Raw genomic sequence first — 21,524 nt, forward strand, 5'->3', positions numbered from 1 at the left:
GCTCAGAAGAGTGCAGGTAGAAAACCTTCTCTGTCTCCTTCCAGCCCCAACCCAAGTGTCAGGTCCAGCCCCGACAAAGCCAGGGAGAGCCGGGGCACACCCCAGGTAGGACAAGGCAGAGAGGCCAGCCCCCCAACCCCGAAAAGGGGCACTGCCCCTAGGCTGGGCTTTCTGAGCTCCCAGGAAAAAGGGGTGCTTCCCCCAGCTCCTTGAGCTCAGTCTGACCTCAGGCCCTTTGCCCTTGCATTTCCTCTGCCAGGGACGCCCCTTCCCGGGCCCTCCTCTGTTCATCCCCTTCCTGTAGATGGACACACCCTCAAACAGACCCCCTCCCCGACACCTGACCCCAGGATCCGTAACCCACGACCTTTCTTCCAGACTCTCTGTCATCACAGAGGGTTATATTATTGTGGTGGTCTTTGTTGGTTGGCTTGCTTATTTGGGGGTTTTCCTGACAGAATGCACGCACTGGAAGCAGGGACCTTATCTGACTTGGTCACCACTCTACCCCCCTGGCAGGAACTACCTGTCACATGGCAGGCCTTGGATTCGTTTGCTCAGGCTGCTGTAACAAAGTGCCACAAGCTGGGCGGCTTAGACAACAGAAACTTATATTCTCACTGTCTGGAGGCCAAAAGTCCAAGTCGATGTTGTCACCAGGGCTGGTCCATCCCAAGGCCTCTCTCCTGGGCGTGTAGACGGCTGTCTTCTCCCTGTGTCCTCGTGTGGTCTTTCCTCTGTGCATGTCTGTGTCCTAATCTCCTCTTTTCATAAAGACATCAGCCAGATTGGATGAGGGCCCACCCTAGTGACCTCATTGTACCTCTGTCACCTCTTTAAAGGCCGTGTCTCCAATACAGACACAGTCTGAGGTCCTGGGGGTTAGGACTCCAACATATGAACTTTGGGACACAGTTCAGCCCATATCAGTCCTCCAAGCATATTTGTTGAATGAATGAAAGAAGGAAGTGTCAGCTTAAAAAAAAACATGCACATGTGAGAGTTGCGAGTTGAGTTTTATTTGCGGCAAAATGAGGACTGCAGCCCAGGAGACAGCATCCCAGGTAGCTCTGAGACCCTGCTCCAAAGAGGCAGGGGGGAGGATTAGGATATATGTAATCTTGATGAAGGAGGAGTACATCTAATCAAATACATATTTTTGTAGGGGGTTTCTGCGAGTCACGAGGAGCAGACGTCACCATGTAGGGATTTAGCGCTTTTCTAGAGATGAGGAGATGCAAGGGTTGGGCTCATCAAATCAGCTCCTGAAAACATCTAAGTATCTGAAGACCTGTTCCGCCCATTTTCCAAAGCACAGAGGGCCTCCTTCCTGGTCTCCGCCCTGAATTCCCTTCAGGGGATGTGGAAGGTCAGCAGCTGCAGCAGCACGTGTGGTTTGATACGTGTAGTAGAGGCAGATGGCAGGTGCCAATTTATAGTTGACAGGGCCCCATCACGGTCATACATTCGACCATGCTTTGGGAGGCATTTCATGACCATTTCTTTTCACGGTGCTAGGAAGTCTCATTCCTAGGTTGGATGAAGATCTGGCCGATAGGCCCCTTCTGGTGCCAGTATTGGGCTAGGTCTTTTCAACAAAAGTCAAAGGTCTCTGGACCACCTGTATTCCTAATCTGTTATGGTCCAGGAAAAATTCCCTCTTGTTGCATCTTTCTACATCCAGAGTTATACTAGTACTATCATTGATCGCATACAGAACTATATTTTTGATCAACTGTTTCAAGTCGCCCTAGTCATCATCATTTTTGCTGGTGGCTCAGTCACACATCTGGTAATACAAGAAACAATACACGCAAAATACAAGTAATATAGCTAATAACATTAGTAGAGTTAGAAGTGAATAGTTAAGCCAAGATCTTCCCACACCAAACCAGTTTTTGAAGAGGTCAAGACTTGGGAGTGGGTCACTTAAGGCAGAAATCTGATTTTTCATATGCTTCATGAAATGTGTTACATTAGAGGACTCATCAGGTATGAAAACACAGCATTCAGTCTGAATTATGGCACAGGTGCCTCCCTGAGATGCTGTAAGGGTGTTGAGGGCCATGCGGTTTTATAGCACTGCTCTTCTCTTTGTAGAGACCTCAGAATTCAATAGGCTAAAGCTTGGTTTCTATCATTTAAGGCCTGTTGAGTGAATTTTATTAAGGCTTCGATATAGCTGCCCAGAAGGCGCAAAAATAGCTGCTAAAAGGTCATACCAGCAGAATACAGAACTCTTGACCCACCAGCTCATGCTAGTGGTCTCTAATTTGTTACATATATGCCCTTGAGTCCATGGGAATCCTAGGGTACAACTTCCTACCCATCCCAGTGTGGAAGCCAAGGCCATAAATTAGTACCACAAATCCACTGAGTTCCATTAGGTGCAACCCAGTGAATCTCTGGCCATCAGACTCAGCCAGTTCCACACCAATCACTGTCTCTAAGGGTAATGACATGTAGGCATTGTTCATAAGGCACCCAGCCCGGTTTCCTGATGTGACTGGGCTGATCACCCTTAGTATGATTTAATCGTTCCCAACATAGAGGAGTTTTTAAACTTAAATGATCATAGCCTGGTGTTAACTACATCAATCCATCCCACAATTGTGGGAGGTTTCCTTTTAATAGACCAGAGGTGACAGGTTTTGTTTGAGACTTAGCGGTCATTCTGATTGAGACTGAGTGACCTTAAAAGAAAATTTAAATCTATGGCCAGGCTCAGAGCAGGTATTATTAATTGGCCAGGTGAGGGGATCCCCTGAACAGGACTATAATTTTTTTCTCTTTCTTTAGAGTAAATTTCCTAAGGGCCTTCCAATTAGAGCCTTGGAGGGAGAAATGCACTAAGGTAACCCAAAAGTACTAGTCATAGGTAATTGGCCGCAAACCCTCCAATTGGATTGATTTTAAAAATTAGCATATGATTGTTCCCATGATAGGGAAACATTTGATTCATATACAGAGCTCCAAGAAGTCAAGAAAATATTATAAGTGCTCATACGAGTCAGGTCCAGGATCTTGGGCTAGCTGTCTACTTCTGTTGTCGGCTTCTTCTCATCCTAGTGTGAATGTAGTTTCTCCTCTCATAAGTGTCCTTCCATCTAGGTTGGAGGTTGTCCTTTAAATTATGTCCTTTCTAGTATGTACAATCCCCTGGTTGCAAGTTGTGGGGCATCTGATTTTCATCCAAAAATAGGTTACTGAGATAGTCTTCAGAAACAAACTTAGAGTGTCCTTTTAAAAATTCAGTTAGACTTTATATTAATATAGCATAACAGCAAGGAACTATCCAGGGAGTGAATCTTAGTAAATACAGACCTCCATCAGCAACACTGGCACTTAATATTTATCGAAACATAATCCTTTTCTCTCTAAAATTACCCTCATTTTTACCACCTATAACCAAATTAGGACTAATTTGTTTGCAAAATAAGTCCGGTCTCGAAAAAACTTGGCCTGATAATTTATGTAACTATAATTGATCTCATAGGCCTTTTGCTTTGCTAAAACTTTTATAAGGAGTCTCAAACTGGACCTTTTAAAAGATCTCTCAGGGCTAGGAAAGCCACACCAAGGGCTTGCGCTTATCACGGATTTTACCTAACAGATATAAGTGAATTCCTCCCTTTTCAAGGTTCCCAAAATACCTTGAGTTTTCTATACCTGTTAGTGAGGTAGCCTTCCTATTATCTGATAAATCTGCTGGGAACCTAAGATTTTCCAGCGCTTGGAGGGAAGAGATAGAGAGAAAAGATAAATGTTTCAGCCCTGATTTACAAAGGTATAATTTACCAAATTACTCTGTCATAATTAGTCAGAGGGGAAGGTTTTCCTTACACCTGGAAAACACAGATTTAAACCAGTAATTTTTCAGATAGAAACCCTAAAATTCATGGCCATATTCACCAATTTACTCAGTCCTGTGTAACTAATCCTTTTTGTTAACAGCTTATGAAACCATCAGTTTTCTCATTAGGATTCTTCAATTTCTTACCCAGTTCAGCATTATGTCTGAAAGCCAGACACGTGTATTTATCCAAAAGTCCTTTTTAGAAATCTTCTTGCAAAGGAAGCCTTTTTTTTGCAAAGGCATCAGAATAAAACCATAACTGTCTACAATGACATAAGGCTTAAGAAGATACGTTTAAAATCTGATTTCAATGTCAAAGAAACTTGGTTACTGATGTTGATTTTGGACACAGGCAGCATTAGGCAGCAGCTTGCAGCAGGCGGCAGTGAGCAGTAGCTGGAAGCAAGATCTTGATTCTTAGTTCCCAGACCAGGAGTCCTAACCACTGGACCACAGGGGCCAGTGGCTAGGGCCTGGGTCCCTAGTTCTTGCCTACCTTGTCAAGAATGAGTTCAGGCGAGGAGGCAGAAGGTAAAGAGAAAAGTAAAAACATTTATTGTAAAAGCAAAGTACTTGCGGAAAGATGCACAGATGAGTTCAGGGAGAGAGTCCCAGAGTCACGCCTTTGGGGAGTTTAAATTCAGGGTCTTTGTTTTCTTCTTAGCCAATCATATTGTTTTGACCCCAGGGCTAATTTGCCTCTGGACCCTTCCCTGGGTGCACACGCACCCCTCAATTAAGATGTATCCTATCGCAAAGACCTTTGGGAGAGAGATAGCAAGACTTATTATGGTCTGGCACCCCCTGCCTTATTGACCCCATGAAGGCTTTTACACATGCGTAGTCTCCCTTGCCCCAAAGACGGGGAGTGTGTAACCTCTTGATCTCTTAATAGGGTTGAGCCACTCTATGTCCCTGCCATAAAAGTGTCTAAATGTCCAGTTATTTACCCTATTTCTATTGCTTTGTCTTATATCGAGGTGCAAATCTAAAAATATAGACAGGAGTCCAGTCATAAGTATGTAATCTGCAGCCCAGTTGTCTCTTGCCTTAGAAAATGTAAACGGGGGCTGGTAATGGATGTCCGGCCTGGAGCTCATCTTCTTCTCACTCCAGAGGTGTGAACAGGCCAGTTGTAAATGCCTAGCCTGGAGCCCATCTGTCTCCTATGTCAATGTGACATATAAAACTTTAAGGTAATAACTAGAATTATGACTGATAACATTTTACGAGGAAAAATCAGAATTTTAGGAACTCCATATAATTTCTAGAATACTTATATTAATAACAATTACCAACACTAAAACCTAAGATTTATTACTTATTTGGCAATGCTTTCCATGTAACTTAAAGTACCAAATGAACTTAGTTTATATCTCTCTTTGGGATGTTTCAGAGGCCCTTTGAATCATCCTAAAGTTAGCTAGAGGTCAAAAGGACTTCATCAGAATTTGTTTTAGGAAGTTTTGTCAAAAATATCAAAAAAGGTTTAGAACACTCAGATAGGCTCACAAGTCACTGAAACGATAGTTATTCACTTAACCAAAATAATAAGAACAGATCACTTAAAAGGTAAGGAAACTTAAAAGCTGTTATCAAAAGGCAGTTCAACATTTTAGGAAAACTTGTCCTCTTAACAGAGAGAAAAGCCAAATCCAAGTTTTGCACCAGCTTACCTTTTTTTTTTCCAGTTTATTTATTTTATTTATTTATTTATTTTATTGGCTGTGTTGGGTCTTTTTGCTGTGTGTGGGCTTTCTTTTAGTTGCGGTGAGTGGGGGCTGCTCTCCGTTGCAGTGCACAGGCTCCTCATTGCCGTGGCTTCTCTTGTTGTGGAGCACGGGCTCTAGGCGCATGGGTTTCAGTAGTTGCAGCACATGGGCTCAATAGTTGTGGCGCACGGGCTTAGTTGCTCCGAGGCATGTGGGATCTTCCTGGAGCAGGGATTGAACCCGTGTCCCCTGCATTGGCAGGTGGATTCTTAACCACTGTACCATCTAGGAAGCCCCACCAGCTTACTTTTAAAATTAATTTACTCAACTACATTTATTCTAAACTTAGGCAATCCTGACAGTGCACAAAACTCTTTTCTCAGGGTCCACTTCCCACAAACCCTCTTATGACTTTCTGTATCATTACATTCCCATTCAGAAACAGCCACCTGTAAGTCAGACCGACTTTAATAAAATGTAATTCCATTCCTCACGCCTTCTTGAAAACATACATCCTACTTTTCTTAAGCTACCTTTCTTAAGGGGAAACAAAGTCATTTTAGGAGGATAACTTAGGTAAAATGTTACCAGTCATAATTCCAGTTATTATCTTAAAGTGTTGCATGTCACATCAAGTTTCTTTGACATTGCAATCAGATTTTCTTAACATGAACTGTCCTTTATGTTAGCATTCTGTAGATTGGTGAACATAATACCAGTTACGTTTTCTAAAAACATTTGCTTTCTTCGCAGAACACGGCACCGAGCATATTCACCAATAGTCCCGAATATGCTTTTGTTTCTGTGTAAAAGGCAGCCAATGCCCAGTAATTAATGTTTCAGTATCTTATTTTATTTGGGAATGACCTAGCTAGCCAAGAAGCCTCCATCACTTAATTTAGTGCAACTGTAGAATTTCAAGTTACCAGAATCTGGAGAGACTATTTTAGGTAGACATTCTTAAAACATAATTATTCCTAATAGAGTTTATCTGAAAGCTCTTATCTCATTTACATTTTCTTTCCTTAGAAGCTTTTCACATCAAGTTACTTTCCTTGCTGACTAATTGATAACAGATATAACAAGATTTTATTTAGTTTATATTACACCTAGGCACAATAAAAAATATATATATAAAATTATACTTAATGTTGATGACTCTAAAACATGTCTATATTAATCAAACCAACAAGCTTAAGCCACCTTCAATACCAGATATCAGTTTAGTATTGTATTTTCCAGATAACATGAATTTGAAATTCATTCTGGCCAGACTATTTTCTATTTCTGAGTATTTATATAAGCACTCAATTAATTTTTTTAAGCCAGTTAAGCAGAGCTCTTTTATGAATTCGTTTTTGGCAATACCATACACCTACAACACACGTATAGATACCTATGAACACACAAACAAATCAAGTTCTAAATTACTTTACCTCTTTTTTCAAATTTGCATTTAAAAAGATAGCAGAGATAAGGGGTCCTGAGATGACCAGATAGGACATTTGCATCTCAAAAGTACAAGCAAGTTGCTCCTAAAATGTCTTTGTTTCCCCTTTGTTTAATACTTACAAGCCTCTTAAGATAAATAGGGAAGATTTGGGGAGTGGTAAAAGAATTGGTGGGCTTTGGATTATTTTTGGAGCCACAATTAGATCAACAAACAAACATTAATACCAGGTATTAATTTGATACTGAATATTTCCCAGTTCACGTGAACCTGAAATTTACTTAGCTTAATTTCTCTTGTAGGTAGAATTGTTTGATTTGTAAGTGCCTGTTTTTCCTTAAGACAATCAGATAGAGCTCATTTACAAATGAACCTCAGCAACAACATCCAAAGACAAAGACACACTGAGACATATATATATCCAGACAGACACAAGAGATCTCAAAGCTTCATTTTCCAAACTTAGTCATGAATTAGATATCATAATATCAAAACTCACTAGTTTATAAACAGTTGGAATAAGAAAAATTTTAAAGGGCTTCTTCCAGGTTTTTTTTTTTTTTTTTTTCCTTTTCAATCTCAGGAATTAGATGCTTGATAAGATATTTGTTTCTGAGAGCTCTGATCTCAAGGAAGAGGGAGAGAAAATCAGGTTCTCCCTAGTAGGATTTATTCCCTTAGGGTCAGAATTCTGCTGAGAATTTTTTTCTCCAAGCTAGCTATTTCTACTGGCTGGGAATTAAACGGGGGGGTCGATTAAACCTTCAATTGTCACTGTGTACTTAATTGATGCAACTGAAGATACCCCCTTCTCCTTTTTTTTTTAAATGGTTTTAAAAAGTTGGTTTGATAAAGTCTCAAGTAATTAATTGTTGGTTTCCTGCAAAGAAATTACTCTATGGTTTCCTCTTTTAGGAGCTTCTAGATACCAATCAAAGTAAGCATTCCATTTAGTCCATTTGATCATATGCCCAGCTTTTTTTCCTACCTGTGTATGCAAAAATATTTTTTTGAATATCAAAAGAACAATTTTGTCATTTTAGATTGAGCTCTCCCTTAGTATAACTTTCCCAATTAAGTAGGTACTCATAAGTATAAGTTTTTGTACGTACATAAACCTGGCTGGGGTGTTAGAAAGAGGCTGGCCTTCTGACGCCCCATGTTTCTATGAGAAGCTCTATTTCCCATTTTAAGATTGAATTTGTCTGGGATAAAAACACTAGTGAAACTGTGTGATGGGTCAGTGTGCTGCTTGTGAGCTTAACTCCTCTAGGCATCACCCCAGAGTCGTTTGAGCTCTCTTACATGTCTCAGTTTCTCTCTTCGGTAGTCTAAGACCACCATGGGTGCTCAGATTGCTGAACAGCCAGTTCTTATTGTGACTCCTGGACGAGCAAGTGTTTTAATTAATGAGTGGATTTCCCTAAGGGACCACGGCACAGTATGAGGACTATGCCTCCACCACTCCCTTAAATCTCTCAGTTGCCTGAGAGAGCCATACTGGCCAGGAGGAGTCCTTGTCCCTTGTCTTCAGAGCAAAGCTCTCAGGTAATATCTTCCCTTTTATCCTGACAAATTCTATTAAGGCAGCCGAATTGAGGAAAAGCGTCAGATCAGCCTCTCACCTAACCACTCAGCCAAGACCACTCAGTATCCTACAACTGAGCAAACCCTGGTGTCTTTCAACCAGGCCCCCGCAATATCTTTCACCTTGATGGGTATTCCCCTAGTATCTTTCAACCGAGCCCTCACCCCCCACCCCCAGTATCTTTCAACTGCATGGGTATTCCCCTGGTAACTTTCAACCAGCCCCCCCCCCACCAGGATCTTTCACCTAGGTGAATATTCCCCAGTATCTTTCAAACTATCCCCCCCTGCAGTGTATTTCCCATCCAAGTACTAACCAGGCCCGACCCTGCTTAGCTTCTGAGATCGGACGAGATCGGGTGCGTTCAAGGTGGTATGGCCGTAGACCCTGCAGTGTATTTCCACTGGGTGTGTATTTCCCTGGTATCTTTCAGCCAGCATCCCCCCACCCCCCTGCCAGTATCTTTCAGCTGGGAGGAGGCAGGTACCTGCTACACCACCAAATAAAACTCAGGATCATCAACCAATACGGGAGATCTGAGAACCAGGAGAGACTTATCCAAATTCACCTGGACTCTCCAAGGAAGCAGATAGGCACAAGGGGCCTCCACTGGTACCGAGGTTCTGGTTCCTCATACAATTCAGGTGAAGGTGAGAAGTCCACTCTGGGTCCCTTCATGGTTGCCAAAACTGTCGACAAAAAAAAATGCACATGTGGGAGTTGCGAGTTAAGTTTTATTTGGGGCAAAATGAGGACTGCAGCCCAAGAGACAACATCCCAGATAGCTCTGAGAAGCTGTTCCAGAGAGGCAGGGGGGAAGGTCAGTATATGTGTAATCTTGGTAAAGGAGGAGGACATGCAATCAAACACATATTTTTGTAGGGAGTTTCTGCTTGTCATGAGGAGCAGTCATCACCATGTAGGGATTTAGTGCTTTTCTAGATATGAGGAGATGCAAGGGTTGGGCTCATAAAATCAGCTCCTGAAAACATCTAACTATCTGATGACCTGTTCCATCTGCCCATTTTCCAGAGACCAGAGTGCCTCATTCCTGGTCTCTGCCCTGACTTCCCTTCAGGGGATGTGGAAGGTCAGCAGCTGCACCAGCACGTGTGACTCTGTCCTTTGTAGTAGAGGTAGATGGCAAGTGCCAATTTATAGCTGACAGAGGAAAGAAGGAACCACCTCATTTTAAAAAAATAGGCCAATGGCACACACAACGCTGTGAATGTGCACATCCAATTGGCAGAAAGGCAACATGTTAGGCCCAACATTCAGAGATGTTATAAAACATGAAAAGGTAGGTTAGGACCAGAGGTTTTAGGAACTTTCTTCTGAAAAAAAGATGACAGAGGCTTTCAGAAAGGGCAGCGACATGAGACTGGGGGTTTAGAAGGAAAAGGGCCACAATGTATGCTCAAGGGCCGCTGTCGTGAGGAGGGGATGGACGGAGGGCTGGACCTCGGGACCGCAGCTGGACATGGGGCACACGTGGATGCCCTAAAGTCCAGCTACAGGGGAGGGGCTGCCTCAAGATTCCAATCCTCCACACTGGTTAGTGCCCTGGGGCTGGCATAACAAATCCCCCAAACTCAGATGCTTAAAACAAGATGTATATTCTCTACTCCCAGTTCTGGAGGCCAGAAGTTCCAAGTGGAGGTGTCAGCAGAGTTAGCTGCTGCTGGAAGCTCTGAGGGAGACTCCCTTCCAGGCCCCTCTCCCAGCTTCCAGGGCTCCTGCCACCCTTGGGGGTCCTTTTCTTGGGCAACATCCCTCCACTCTCTGCCTCCGTGACCCTCCAGCAGTGGGTCTCTGGGTCTCAGGTCCTCTCTGCCTGTCTCTTCTTGGATTTCCAGCCCACTCATCTCCAGATCCTTATCAATTATACCTGCAAGTGGCCTTTTTCCAAATCAGGTCACATTCACACGTCCGGAGGGACATGCATGTGGTAGGGGTGGAGCCATTCAGCTCCCTGTATGCCTTCTGCTCCCAGTGGAAGGTGGGGCATAGTGGGAGAGGGTTCAAGACCCAGAGGCACTGGCTGGTCCCTGGTCCCTGGTCCCTGACTTAGGCCAGTAACTGGACCTCCGCGCTTCAGCTTCTTGACCTGGGAAAATGCAGATTAGAAGCTAGCACGTAGGGTTGCTATGAAAATGAAGTGAGCATCTCAGAGCAGCGCAGGGTGAGGGCAACACTCAACACTGCCAGCTCTTTCTAGGGTGCTGTCTACCCGATTATAGGCCCCACGGAGAAGCAAGAGACCCAAACCACCATTTCTCCCAGGATGCTTGGCAGTTGACCTAGTCTGGGTGAGAAACAGTGATGGCAGGGCAGAGATTGGCTTCGAAGGGACCTAGCAGGGGCTGCCTGTCATCTCCCACACCTTACTCCCGTCCAGTCTTGAGCCTCAGGTGACCCGGAGCCCATCAGCAGTGACAGCAGAACATTCAGACTCCCTGTGGAAGCTTGGCATCCATGTGTCCCCAGGCTCTGGGGGCCACGGAGACCCCTCTCGTGCTCTGCACCCGAGTGTTGCCATCAGCACCCCGTGCAGAGGGGGCCCGTGCTGGGCTACTGGCCTCCCCTGTGTCTGTACGCAGAGGGTGGGTTGTGTGGGGTTGGGCGAGGCAGAGCTGGAAAAAAATGCAGCCCAGGGGAGGTCTGCTGGGGGGCCTTTGGGCCATGTTCCCATCTTGTGTCTTTGCAGAGCTTGCCAAGGAGATCGGAGGTTCTGAGCAGCGTGGACCACTCCCACCAGCTCACCCAGGCGACAGGTGATGTCCAAGCCCTATAAACCTCTGCGACACCGGAGGCACAATCTGACTTCCTCCCAACACTATCCGCAAGAGGAAAAAGAGGAGATGAATTTCTTCCAGCAGCAGCCACCAGTGCCACCAGGTGCAGCACCGGGACAGCCAACATGCCCCCCACACCGGCAGGTGGGAGGGAAGGACCCGGTTCTCCTCCCTGAGGACTTCAATCTGCTGAATTTGAACCCTCAGCAGCCAGAAGGAAACAGGGGCCAACAGACATCAAAGGTAAGTTGGGTGGAGGGATGGTCAGGCAGGGGTCATCCCAGCCCCCCTCCCCCGGAGTGGGAAATAAAACCTGCAAGTCTGGTCCAGCCCCAGCAGCACAACTGGTGTCCCCCTCTCTCCTGGGCACTTCCAACAAGCACCAGGGACGAACACTGTCTCTGGGGCAGCAATGACCTTCTTGAACATGGATGTGCGGGCTCCACTCCCTGCACTGGGGTCTCCTTCCTGGGAGCTTTTCCTCCAGCCGTGACGGCCGCTGTCATCACTGCCGGCACCCCACCACCAACCTACCTCAGCTCGGCAGCCCCGGGGCCGGTCCTCTTCTCCTTCCAGCTGGGAGCGCCTGCCCCTTGGTCTCCCTGCTCAGATGGGCACCTCCACCTCCACTCCACAGCAGCAGAAGCAAAGCCTCTGCAGGGACAGAGCACGGGGGCTTCCCCGCAGGCACATCCAGACCCACCTCTCACGCCTCCTCCTCAAGCCCAGCATCCGTAGATCCATTAGTTCGGCCACAAATTCCCGAAGGTGATGGAAGCCCCATCAGAGGCCAGGCCCGTGAAGTCTGCTGTGCGTCTTCCAGGGGCTGGAGAACAACCTGTGCAGACAGTACGAGGAGAAGGTGCGGCCCTGCATCGACCTCATCGACTCCCTGCGGGCGCTGGGCGTGGAGCAGGACCTGGCCCTTCCCGCCATCGCTGTCATCGGGGACCAGAGCTCGGGCAAGAGCTCCGTGCTGGAGGCTCTGTCGGGGGTCGCCCTTCCCAGAGGCAGCGGTAAGTTCTGCCAGGCCAGCCTCCTGCAAGCCACAAAGCATCCCGGGCCCAGAGGTCTCAGGGGAGGTCGCTGCCCCCGGGAGGGCAGCTCCCACAGGCCCTGCACAGCTGCGTCTGGAGTGCGTGGTGTAGGCAGGGGGCCAGGGTCGGGGGAGACCTGGGTGTTCCTGCTGCCCCTAGTTTCTGAGTCCTCTTTCACGTGTCAGTAGTCATCACTGGGCCTGTATCAGTTCGTTTCTTTCCAAGAGTGTAGAAGCATTTGTTCCTTGAACTTGTTAATGTATGAGTTTCAGGTAACATGTGAAGTCTTTTTTTTTTTTTTTTTTTTTTTTTGTATTTTATACTTACAACACTTTGTTTTTAAGCTCTTTATTGGAATATAATTGCTTTACACTCTTATACCAGTTTTTGAGGTACACCAAAGTGAATCAGCTGTATTTATACATATATCCCCATATCCCCTCCCTCCCCTGACTCTCTCCCCGCCTCCCTGCCCCGGCCCTCTAAGGCATCACCCATCATCAGGTTGATCTCCCTTTGTTATACAGCAACTTCCCACTAGCTATCTATTTTACAGTTGGTAGTGTAAATATGTCTATGCTACTCTCTGAAGTCTTTTTGAAGAATTTTCTCAACACTTTGAGAAGCTGCTGGCCAGCATCATGGTGCAATAAGACACAATGTTTCCTTTAAAAAAAATCTTTTTTTTTTTGGCTGCGCTGTGTGGCATGTGAGATCTTGTTCCCCACCCAGGGAAGGAACCCCCGCCCCCTGCACTGGGAGTGCAGAGTCTTCACCACTGGACCACCAGGGAAGTCCCTGTTTCCTTTAAAAAATGTTTACGTGCGTATAGAATTTAAAAAAACTGCTGTACATTTCTGATTTAATAAAATAATTATAAAGGGAAAGAGGAAGGAAAGAGGTGGCACCTGTAGTGGGTAGAGGTTCCCCTGTCCTGCTTCCCTCCCTCATTCCCATCTCCTGCCCGCACTGCCCATCGGCCAAACCCAACCAGAACCCAGGGGCCAGGACTGCCTCCCGGGCACAGAGGAGGGTGTGGGGATGTCCGAGGGCTTCCTGGACCCTGCACAGCCCCCAACAACAGCAGCCAAGCCAGGCGCCCCGGCCGGTGCCTCCTGCCGACCGCAGGCAGTCAGTCCTTGACTCCAGGGTCTCCTGTGAGTTTCCCATCAGCCGCAGCACCCGATGCTCAGTGGAGTCAGAGTGGGGACGGGGCTGCTCCTCTCCACCCTGGCTTCAGCACTTTGGGGAAAGAAGCAACAGGGCGGCGCGTCTGGAGGCCAAGGGTGGCTGTGGCAGTCCTGTGGGGCAGGTGGGTGACCCCGGGCACACCCCCGCGCAGGACAGTCTTGCGTGCTCCCTCCACGCCTGAATGGGAGGAGCTTGGGAGGGCTGGATGGAGTCGGGCAGATCTCACTGCTCCGCGTCCCACCTGTCCTGGCCCTGGGCTGCCGCCTGGACCACACCCGAGGCCTTTCGAGGGCCCCGGGGGTAATGACGGGCCTGAACTGGGCCCTAGAGAGGGACGAGATTTCAGACGAGGCCTCTGGGGACACAGGGGAGGATAAGAGCAAGGGGTACCCGCCAGCGCTTCTTTTAAGGGACACTTAGGCTGTTTGGGAAACTCTCTCTCAGGAATCATAACCAGGTGTCCTCTGGTGCTGAAACTGACCAAGCAGGAGTGCGAGTGGAGGGGGAGGATCAGCTACCGCAAGGCTGTGTTCCACCTGCCCGACCCCTCCATGGTGGAGAGGGAAATACGCAAAGGTAGGGCCCCGCGGGCGTCTGCACCTCCGCCCCTTCTCCCCCCGGGCAGCATCGGTCTTTGGGGCCTCTCCAGCGCCACAGCGAGGGCCCGTCTCCTCCTTCCAGGCTTTTCCACTTCCCGGACCCCATGCCTCGCACGCCGTGCCTCGCACGCCGCCCCTCTTCTTTGCCTGCCTAATTCCTACTCTTTCTTCGGGTCCCAGTTTACCTGCCCCGACTCTGGGAAGTGTGCCCTGCAGGACCCCCAGCCCCAGCTACCCTGGTCACAGCTGGGTACGTGTGTCCCGAGGTGCTGCTCTAACCTCACGTGGCCGGTTGCCTGTGGCCATGGCCCTGACCCCGTCCCATGCAGCTTCTCCCAGCGCCGACCCCGCCCGCCCATCATTCCTGGAAGCACAGCCAACGCTTGAAAGTAGCCTCTGGTCACCACAGAATGACCAAAAGGCTCAGTTGCTCCTGGAATCCACTTCTGTACCCACTCAGAGGAGACCCTGGAGGTCACCCCTTGCAGCCCTGCCCCCCAGGTCCCTGAGCCTGCGCACCCCTCCCCCAGGCTTCTCCCCCTTCCTGCTCTCAAGCTGAGCCCAGCCAGGCAGACAAAAATTAAAACCCTGATCATAACAGGAAACCCTGCAGCCCCAGCCTCCGCCGTTCCAGGGAGGTAGGCTTCTGCCTCTCTAAGCAACAGACTTGGCATCCAAGGCTGGGGTTTTCACATGAATCCTTGGGCCCGGCACCCAGGAACCCTGTGGCCTCAGCCGGCTCACCAGAGGGACCCCTCCCAAAACAGAGAAGTGCTGCCCCCCAAAACAGGAACTTCTTGAGACCCTCAACTGGCAAGTTTCCTAGCTTCAAATTATAAAAGCTCTGCACCTGCTGTGCCGTCTGAGGCAGTCCTCAGCCTGTGCCCAGCACATCCTGCAGCACTGCTGAGATCTGCCCAGATTCTCTAGCTGTGAGCTCTGTGGGCAGGACTGGGAGGGCACCGTGGGTGCCAGCTTGGCTGAACCTGCTGTGTAAGGAAGGATAATGAGGGTCTTGAGAATAGCGTCTCGGAGCTCCAGTCCGCTGCTGGAGGGAGTGTGAGTTGGTGTAACCACTTTGGAAAACTGGCACAGCATCCACTAAGGCTGGAGGTGTGCACACCCCATGACAGCCCCAAACTCCAATCCTGAATGTACCCCCAGCCAAAAGGTGCACCAAAAGTCAGCTTCTAGAACGCTGATGGCAGCACTATCGTGACTGCCCCCCTCCCCCAGTGGAAACAACCCAGTGTCCATCAGCGCCCCCAGCACACCAACTTCTATCTCGAAAGAGTCCGGCAATTGATCAGGGCTGTGCCTTACGTTGCCCACCCCCCCCCCCCCCCCCCGCCCCGCTCCCCGCTCACATCAGCTCTGTCCCCAAGCATAGGTGAAATACGTAGCTGCCCACAGATTCCACGGCTTTTTGTAGGCCGGGTTGTTCATCTGACTCTGGGTTTCTCCTCCCTTGGTCTCCATAGCCCAGGACATTGTGGCTGGGACTGGAGTTGGCATTAGCCACGAGCTCATTAGTCTGGAGATCACCTCCCCCGACGTCCCAGATCTGACCCTTATTGATCTTCCCGGCATCACCAGGGTGGCTGTGGGAGATCAGCCCCAGGATATTGGACTGCAGGTGAGCCTTTCTGGAACTTGGGAATGGGTCACATGTTAAGCTGGGGAGACGTCTGCGGTCTCTGCCCGTTGCCCCGAGGGCTCTGGTGCACTTTCCCAGCCCCTCCTCTGAGTAGCTGGGGAGGAGACTGGGGTCGGACCATGTAGGGCGAGGGCTTCATACAGTAAGTCCCCTACATATGAACCTTCAGGTTGCAAACTTTCAAAGATGCAAACATGCGTCCTCATGTCCAGTTATGTGAGTTAGTTCACGCATCTGCCGTGCATTGTCACATGCATCCTCTACAAGTGGTTGTGCTTTTGTGTACTTTACTGTACAGTGCTGTATAGGGTACAATAGTACAGTCTCTTTATTTCTTGCCTGTTCACTCGATGCCAGCCCCTGGGTGCCAGCTGTTGTACTGCACTCCTGTACTTTTCAAGGTACTGTACTGTGAGATTAAAAATGTTTTCTTTAGTGTTCTTTAGTGTTTTTATGCATTATTTGTGTGAAACGTATTATAAACCTATTATAGCACAGCACTATATAGCCTATTGCGTTAGTTGGGTACCTAGGATAACTTTGTTGGACTTACCAACAAACGGACTTACAAACGCACTCTCAGAGCAGAACTCGTTCGTATGTTGGGGACTGACTGCACTCAGGTTCTGACAAGGGCCTGGCAGGTCATGGAAACAGGTGACGCGGACTCGGTGGGACTGGGGGTGTATGGGGTAACACCCCTGCCCGGCGTTGTCCTGTGGGAGTGTTGGCCCACTGTCACCACTATCATGATATTTAAAAGAAGCCAGAACCTGGATTTTCAGATGGGATCTTCCAATTTTAGCAACGTTTTTTTTTTCATTAGCACTATGTAAGTTGGTCAGAACACAGACTGTGATCACTGCCTGGGGGCAGAAAGGCCAGCACAAAGGACAGGAGTGAGACCCACAGGCCAGCAGTGACCAGCTGCTGAGCCTGGGGCTCCTTTGCCAAAGACCTTCCCACCTAAGGTTGTCTGAGGACGCGGCCATCACTGGGATGCAGAGTCACCCGTGACCTTTGGGTTGGGTGCACCCCACGACCAGCCTTGTCAAGCTTTGCCAGGATGGAGGCCAAGGACACAGGATGGTCTCAGGAGCGGGGTTGGGGTCCAGGGTGTAAAGGGACATGGTGGAGGAGGGGGAGAACATGAGACCCTCCTGCCCTAGGACTGAGGTCACTTAACCGCCCTCTTCCCTTTTACGGAGGGCGCTGCCAGGGTTGGGAACGAAACCATAGCCCAACTAGGATTGTGGCAGTCCCTCCTCGGTGGGGTCTCTGCTAGCTCCACTGTCTTGGGCAGTTAAACTACTCTTTCTTCCTCAACTTCCAAATCACCATTCTCTGTCTCTCTGGGAGCAGTGCAGTTAGGTCATTCGCCTTATTGCCTTAAGGGACTAACTTCCTAGGGTGTGAGAACGATGCTTGCCTGGGGTGAGAGCACACCACCTCTTCCTGCCAAAATCTTAGGAGCATCACAGGGGAGAGCTGTCCAGGAAGGAGTGGTCTCATGTGGCCACAGGAATCAGGGAGCCTTCGGGAAAGAGGAAATACCAGTGATGAGGTTTGGAGGATAAGAGGACATCAACAGAGAACTCAGTAAGGGCAGGTGGGCGGACATTCCAGAGGAAGCGGCCAGGCTAAGCCAAAGCTCAGAGTGTAAAAACTGGGTCGTGCCCTGGGATGTCCAGCTGTGCTCTTGGGTGACCAGCGATATGCTCTTCCTTTGTGACTCCTTGGCATCAGATCAAGGCACTCATCAAAAAGTACATCCAGAGACAGCAGACGATCAACTTAGTGGTGGTCCCCTGCAACGTGGACATCGCCACCACGGAGGCGCTGAGCATGGCTCAGGAGGTGGACCCCGATGGAGACAGGACCATAGGTAAGAAGAGAGAACCAAACTTCTAGAGGGCAGGAAGCCAGGGCAGACCCCTCATATACTTAGAAGGTCCCGGAATGTCGCTCTGTGAGAGGCGCCCACATCCCACGTTAGATCCCAGTGCTGTTCCCAGGGAAGCTCCACGGGCTCGGGGTGCCGTCGAGCACAGCAGGTGGGTCACCCTCAGTCACAGGGTCAGGTGTGTGGCCAGCATTTGGAGGTTCTTTGCCCTCCTTCCCATTGTCCCTTATTTGCATTCTGGATCCATTCTGCATGCGGGAGGAGAAATGCCTCATCTGCCTTCCCACAATGGTCCAGAGAGGAGAAAGTGATGGCAGTTCCACAGGGAAAGTTCCTGCGAGTCCTCGGTGCATGGAAAAGACCTTCGCAGGGCCTATATGAACATACTCAGGGAACATACTTCCAGGCTTATGTTGGAGCACAGGTGTCTGCAGAATTTACATTCAAGCAGAACTCTTCCTTGGGGAGATGAGTTCTCTCTCTCTCTCTCTTTTTTTTACAACAGCTGCTAGTTTATCGAGCAGTCTTACGTGTGAAATTATACCCTTTTCTTGTTTACGCACACAGCAGCTCTTAGCAGCGAGGCGCTATTATCTTCATCTTACCATTGAACAGATGCAGCTAAGAGAAGTTAACTAACTTGTTCACCTAGCAGGGAGATGGGTTCTCTTAAATTGCTTTTTTTAAAAAGTCACCCTGGAAGGCATCACAGGGGATTTGGTTTAAGAGCAGAGACTGCCTGACTTTGTTCTACCACTTACTGGCTACATATCCTTGGGCTCAATAGCTTCTATTTTTAAAATTTTAATATTATTATTCAATATCACTTCTCCCCCAATCACTTCACCTGCCCATCGAGTTTACTCTTCTGAAAATTTGAAAGTCATTTTCCTTGACTAAATGAATACTCAGTATACCATTGCCTTTTCCTATTTTTCCCCAACAAATTCCCAGTTTTCCAGTAAAGATAAAAATAACACTAGGGGAACACAAGTCAAGTGTCACGTGTCATTACATGCCAGGCTACACTTGTGTCCTCTCAGCTGCTGACTTCCACAGGCATCTAGAACACATTGAACCAGAGAGAAAACTCAGGTTTTGGGTCACCACTCATTGTGCAATCATAAGTATTAGGGATGTCTTATTGATGGCCACAGAAGATAATGTCATCTGTTCAGTAGATTGATCTATTTGGATATCAGCATCTCTATAGAAACTGAGTAACACTTCTTATTAGTAGTTTTCTGTTCTCATTAGCCACAAACTCTGATAACAAAAAGTTCTTGCAAAATATTAGCTATTATTGTTATAAATAATAACCATATATTCAGCTAAGGACTGTAACCATAGAGTATACACAATCACACCTTAGTACATTCCAAAGAGCATAATAACATCAATGCAGACTTCCCATGCGTTCTAAGTCGAGTACAGAAATAGAGAAAAATGTGCTAATTTAAAAAAGGAAAGGGAATATACACTCGTGCACAGCAGCCTTATTGACAACAGCCAACAGGTGGAAGCACACCAAGTGTCCATCAGGGACACAATCACTTGGAGTTCAAAGCTTTCTGTCCAGTGTGAGTGGGATGGAGTGAGGGCAGGTGCGTGAGAGAGGAAGGCAGGGAGGATGTCGGAGGAGGTACCCACCAGAAGGGCAGAGTGAGTCTGTGACAGGACACACTAGAGAGAGGGCATAGATGCCCCTCACGGTAGGGGATGACGTGTTTTTGGAAAGATGGTGATGGAGTGGGTCGGTTCTGATGACACATGCTGCCTTAGTGTCTGACACCCAGCAGGCACTCAAGGGACATTCGTTACGTAAATTACACAAGGCAGTTTGTGAGTTGAGTAAATGGGTGAATGCATAAAAGTACAAGTAAGAAGAGTGACGATGGAATGAATGAATGGGCTGTCCAGCACTGGGCACTCGAGGCTGCAGAAGGCTCTGCTGGCTGTGGCCAAAAAAAAGATCCTGTAGCCTAACAGCCTTCAATGTATTTGAGGGGAGAACCAACTTTTCTGCTGCCCTTCTCCAATCACCTCTCAGGAATCCTGACCAAGCCAGATCTAGTGGACAAGGGCGCCGAGAAAAATGTCCTGAAAGTCGTGCAGAACCTAACATACCATCTCCAGAAGGGCTACATGATCGTGAAGTGCCGGGGTCAACAGGAGATCACGAACAAGCTGAGCTTGGCAGAAGCGACCAAGAAAGAAATGATGTTCTTTCAATCACATCCGTACTTCAGGTAAGATTCTTTAGGACCATCTTGGACTCCGTGGAAACCAGCCCCTCTTACCAGAATTGGCCAAGATGATCACCAAATTGTAAATAAAAATTATACAATTAGCATAAGCTACCTTCACCTTTAGTTCAGTGTTAAATTTATTGGCCTATGTAAACAAATCATTTTTTCTTGGACTCTGATGATGACACATTAAAAATTGTAATATGGTATTTCGTAGGGCACAGCACACTTTGGTTTCCCAAAATGTTTTCACTTGCTTTCTTGTTTAAGTCCCGCAAAATCTTTTTTTTTATTATAAATTTATGTATTTATTTATTTATTTATTTATGGCTGTGTTGGGTCTTTGTAGCTACGCATGGGTTTTCTCTAGCTGTGATGAGTAGGGGCTACTCTTCATTTGGTGGCTTCCCTTGTTGCTGAACACAGGCTCTAAGCACACAGGCTTCAGTAGTTGCAACACGAGGGCTCAGCAATTGTGACACACGGGCTTAGTTGCTCCGCGGCACATGGGATCTTCCCGGATCAGGGATCTAACCCGTGTCCCCTGCATTGATAAGCGGATTCTTAACCACTGTGCTGCCAGGGAAGTCCCTGAGTCCCGCAACATCTTGAAAAACACTGGGATTTTTCCCATTGAATTGGGTACTTTTGTCCTTCCACTTTATTGAGGAACTAGCTGTTCCTGAGCCACGGGGCGGGGGAGGGGCTAATAAGATACATAGGTCACTCCTGCTTTAAGGAGAGACAGTGGGAGAATGGCGAATTTGTGCAGACCAGGTTTGCTACTTGCTCTGTACCATTGCGAGATGGCCCAGCATCTCTGAGCTTTTGCTTTCTTATCTGCTCAGAGTCCTGCTACTGCTTTATGGGATTGTCTTTAGGATTAAATAACACGGCACACGCAAATGTTCTGGCCAGTACCCCATAAATACCACCCTGGCTCCTTCTTTTTCTCTGCTCCTGCCCTGAACGGAAGAAAGATCGTCTTCAGTAGTGTTAGGGGTCACAGGGAGAGAAGACTCTGCTCACCAAGCAGAGAGGAGATTCTGTAGCCATCACACCCCATGGTTCTCAACCCCTAGCAAACAGCAGAATCTGCAAGAGACTTTGTTAAAATCCAGCTGGCTGTGCCCCATCTCAGGATTTCTGAGGTCTCGGGAGGGGCCCAAGAATTTATATTTCTAACAAGTTCCCAGTTGAGGTCGACATTGCTGGTGCAGGGACCGCACTTTGAAAACCACTGTTCAAGGTCTTTGGGAAAGTTAAGTCTTGGATAAAAAAGTGTGCTGAAGTGCTTTGTTGTTGAACATCTAAGGTTAAATCCTTGTGCGCCCATTCAGCCCTTGCAGGAAAGGCACGCACAGTCCACGCTGGAAAGATGATCCTGCTGGGTCCTTCATGAATTTATGTTAACGGCAAACCCTTAGCAGCCAGACCACAGGGTGTGTGACCTTGAGCGAGCTACTAAATCTTTCTGTGCCTGTGCC

The 21,524-nt window shown here is 47.9% G+C and overlaps 1 protein-coding gene across 1 annotated transcript in view; it reads left to right on the forward strand.

Moving 5' to 3' along the window:
* MX2 (MX dynamin like GTPase 2) overlaps positions 1 to 21,524 on the forward strand; it is a 37,582-nt gene that overhangs the window by 5,607 nt on the left and 10,451 nt on the right. Inside the window, exons 2-7 of the mRNA XM_057696449.1 lie at positions 11,314 to 11,644; positions 12,225 to 12,417; positions 14,074 to 14,205; positions 15,710 to 15,864; positions 17,632 to 17,770; positions 19,839 to 20,037. Coding sequence (XP_057552432.1) covers positions 11,384 to 11,644; positions 12,225 to 12,417; positions 14,074 to 14,205; positions 15,710 to 15,864; positions 17,632 to 17,770; positions 19,839 to 20,037 — 1,079 coding nt within the window. The 5' untranslated portion in view covers positions 11,314 to 11,383. The remainder of the gene's footprint in view (positions 1 to 11,313; positions 11,645 to 12,224; positions 12,418 to 14,073; positions 14,206 to 15,709; positions 15,865 to 17,631; positions 17,771 to 19,838; positions 20,038 to 21,524) is intronic.

Source organism: Hippopotamus amphibius, chromosome 10, assembly GCF_030028045.1.
Source record: "Hippopotamus amphibius kiboko isolate mHipAmp2 chromosome 10, mHipAmp2.hap2, whole genome shotgun sequence".
NCBI classification, from domain to species: domain Eukaryota; kingdom Metazoa; phylum Chordata; class Mammalia; order Artiodactyla; family Hippopotamidae; genus Hippopotamus; species Hippopotamus amphibius.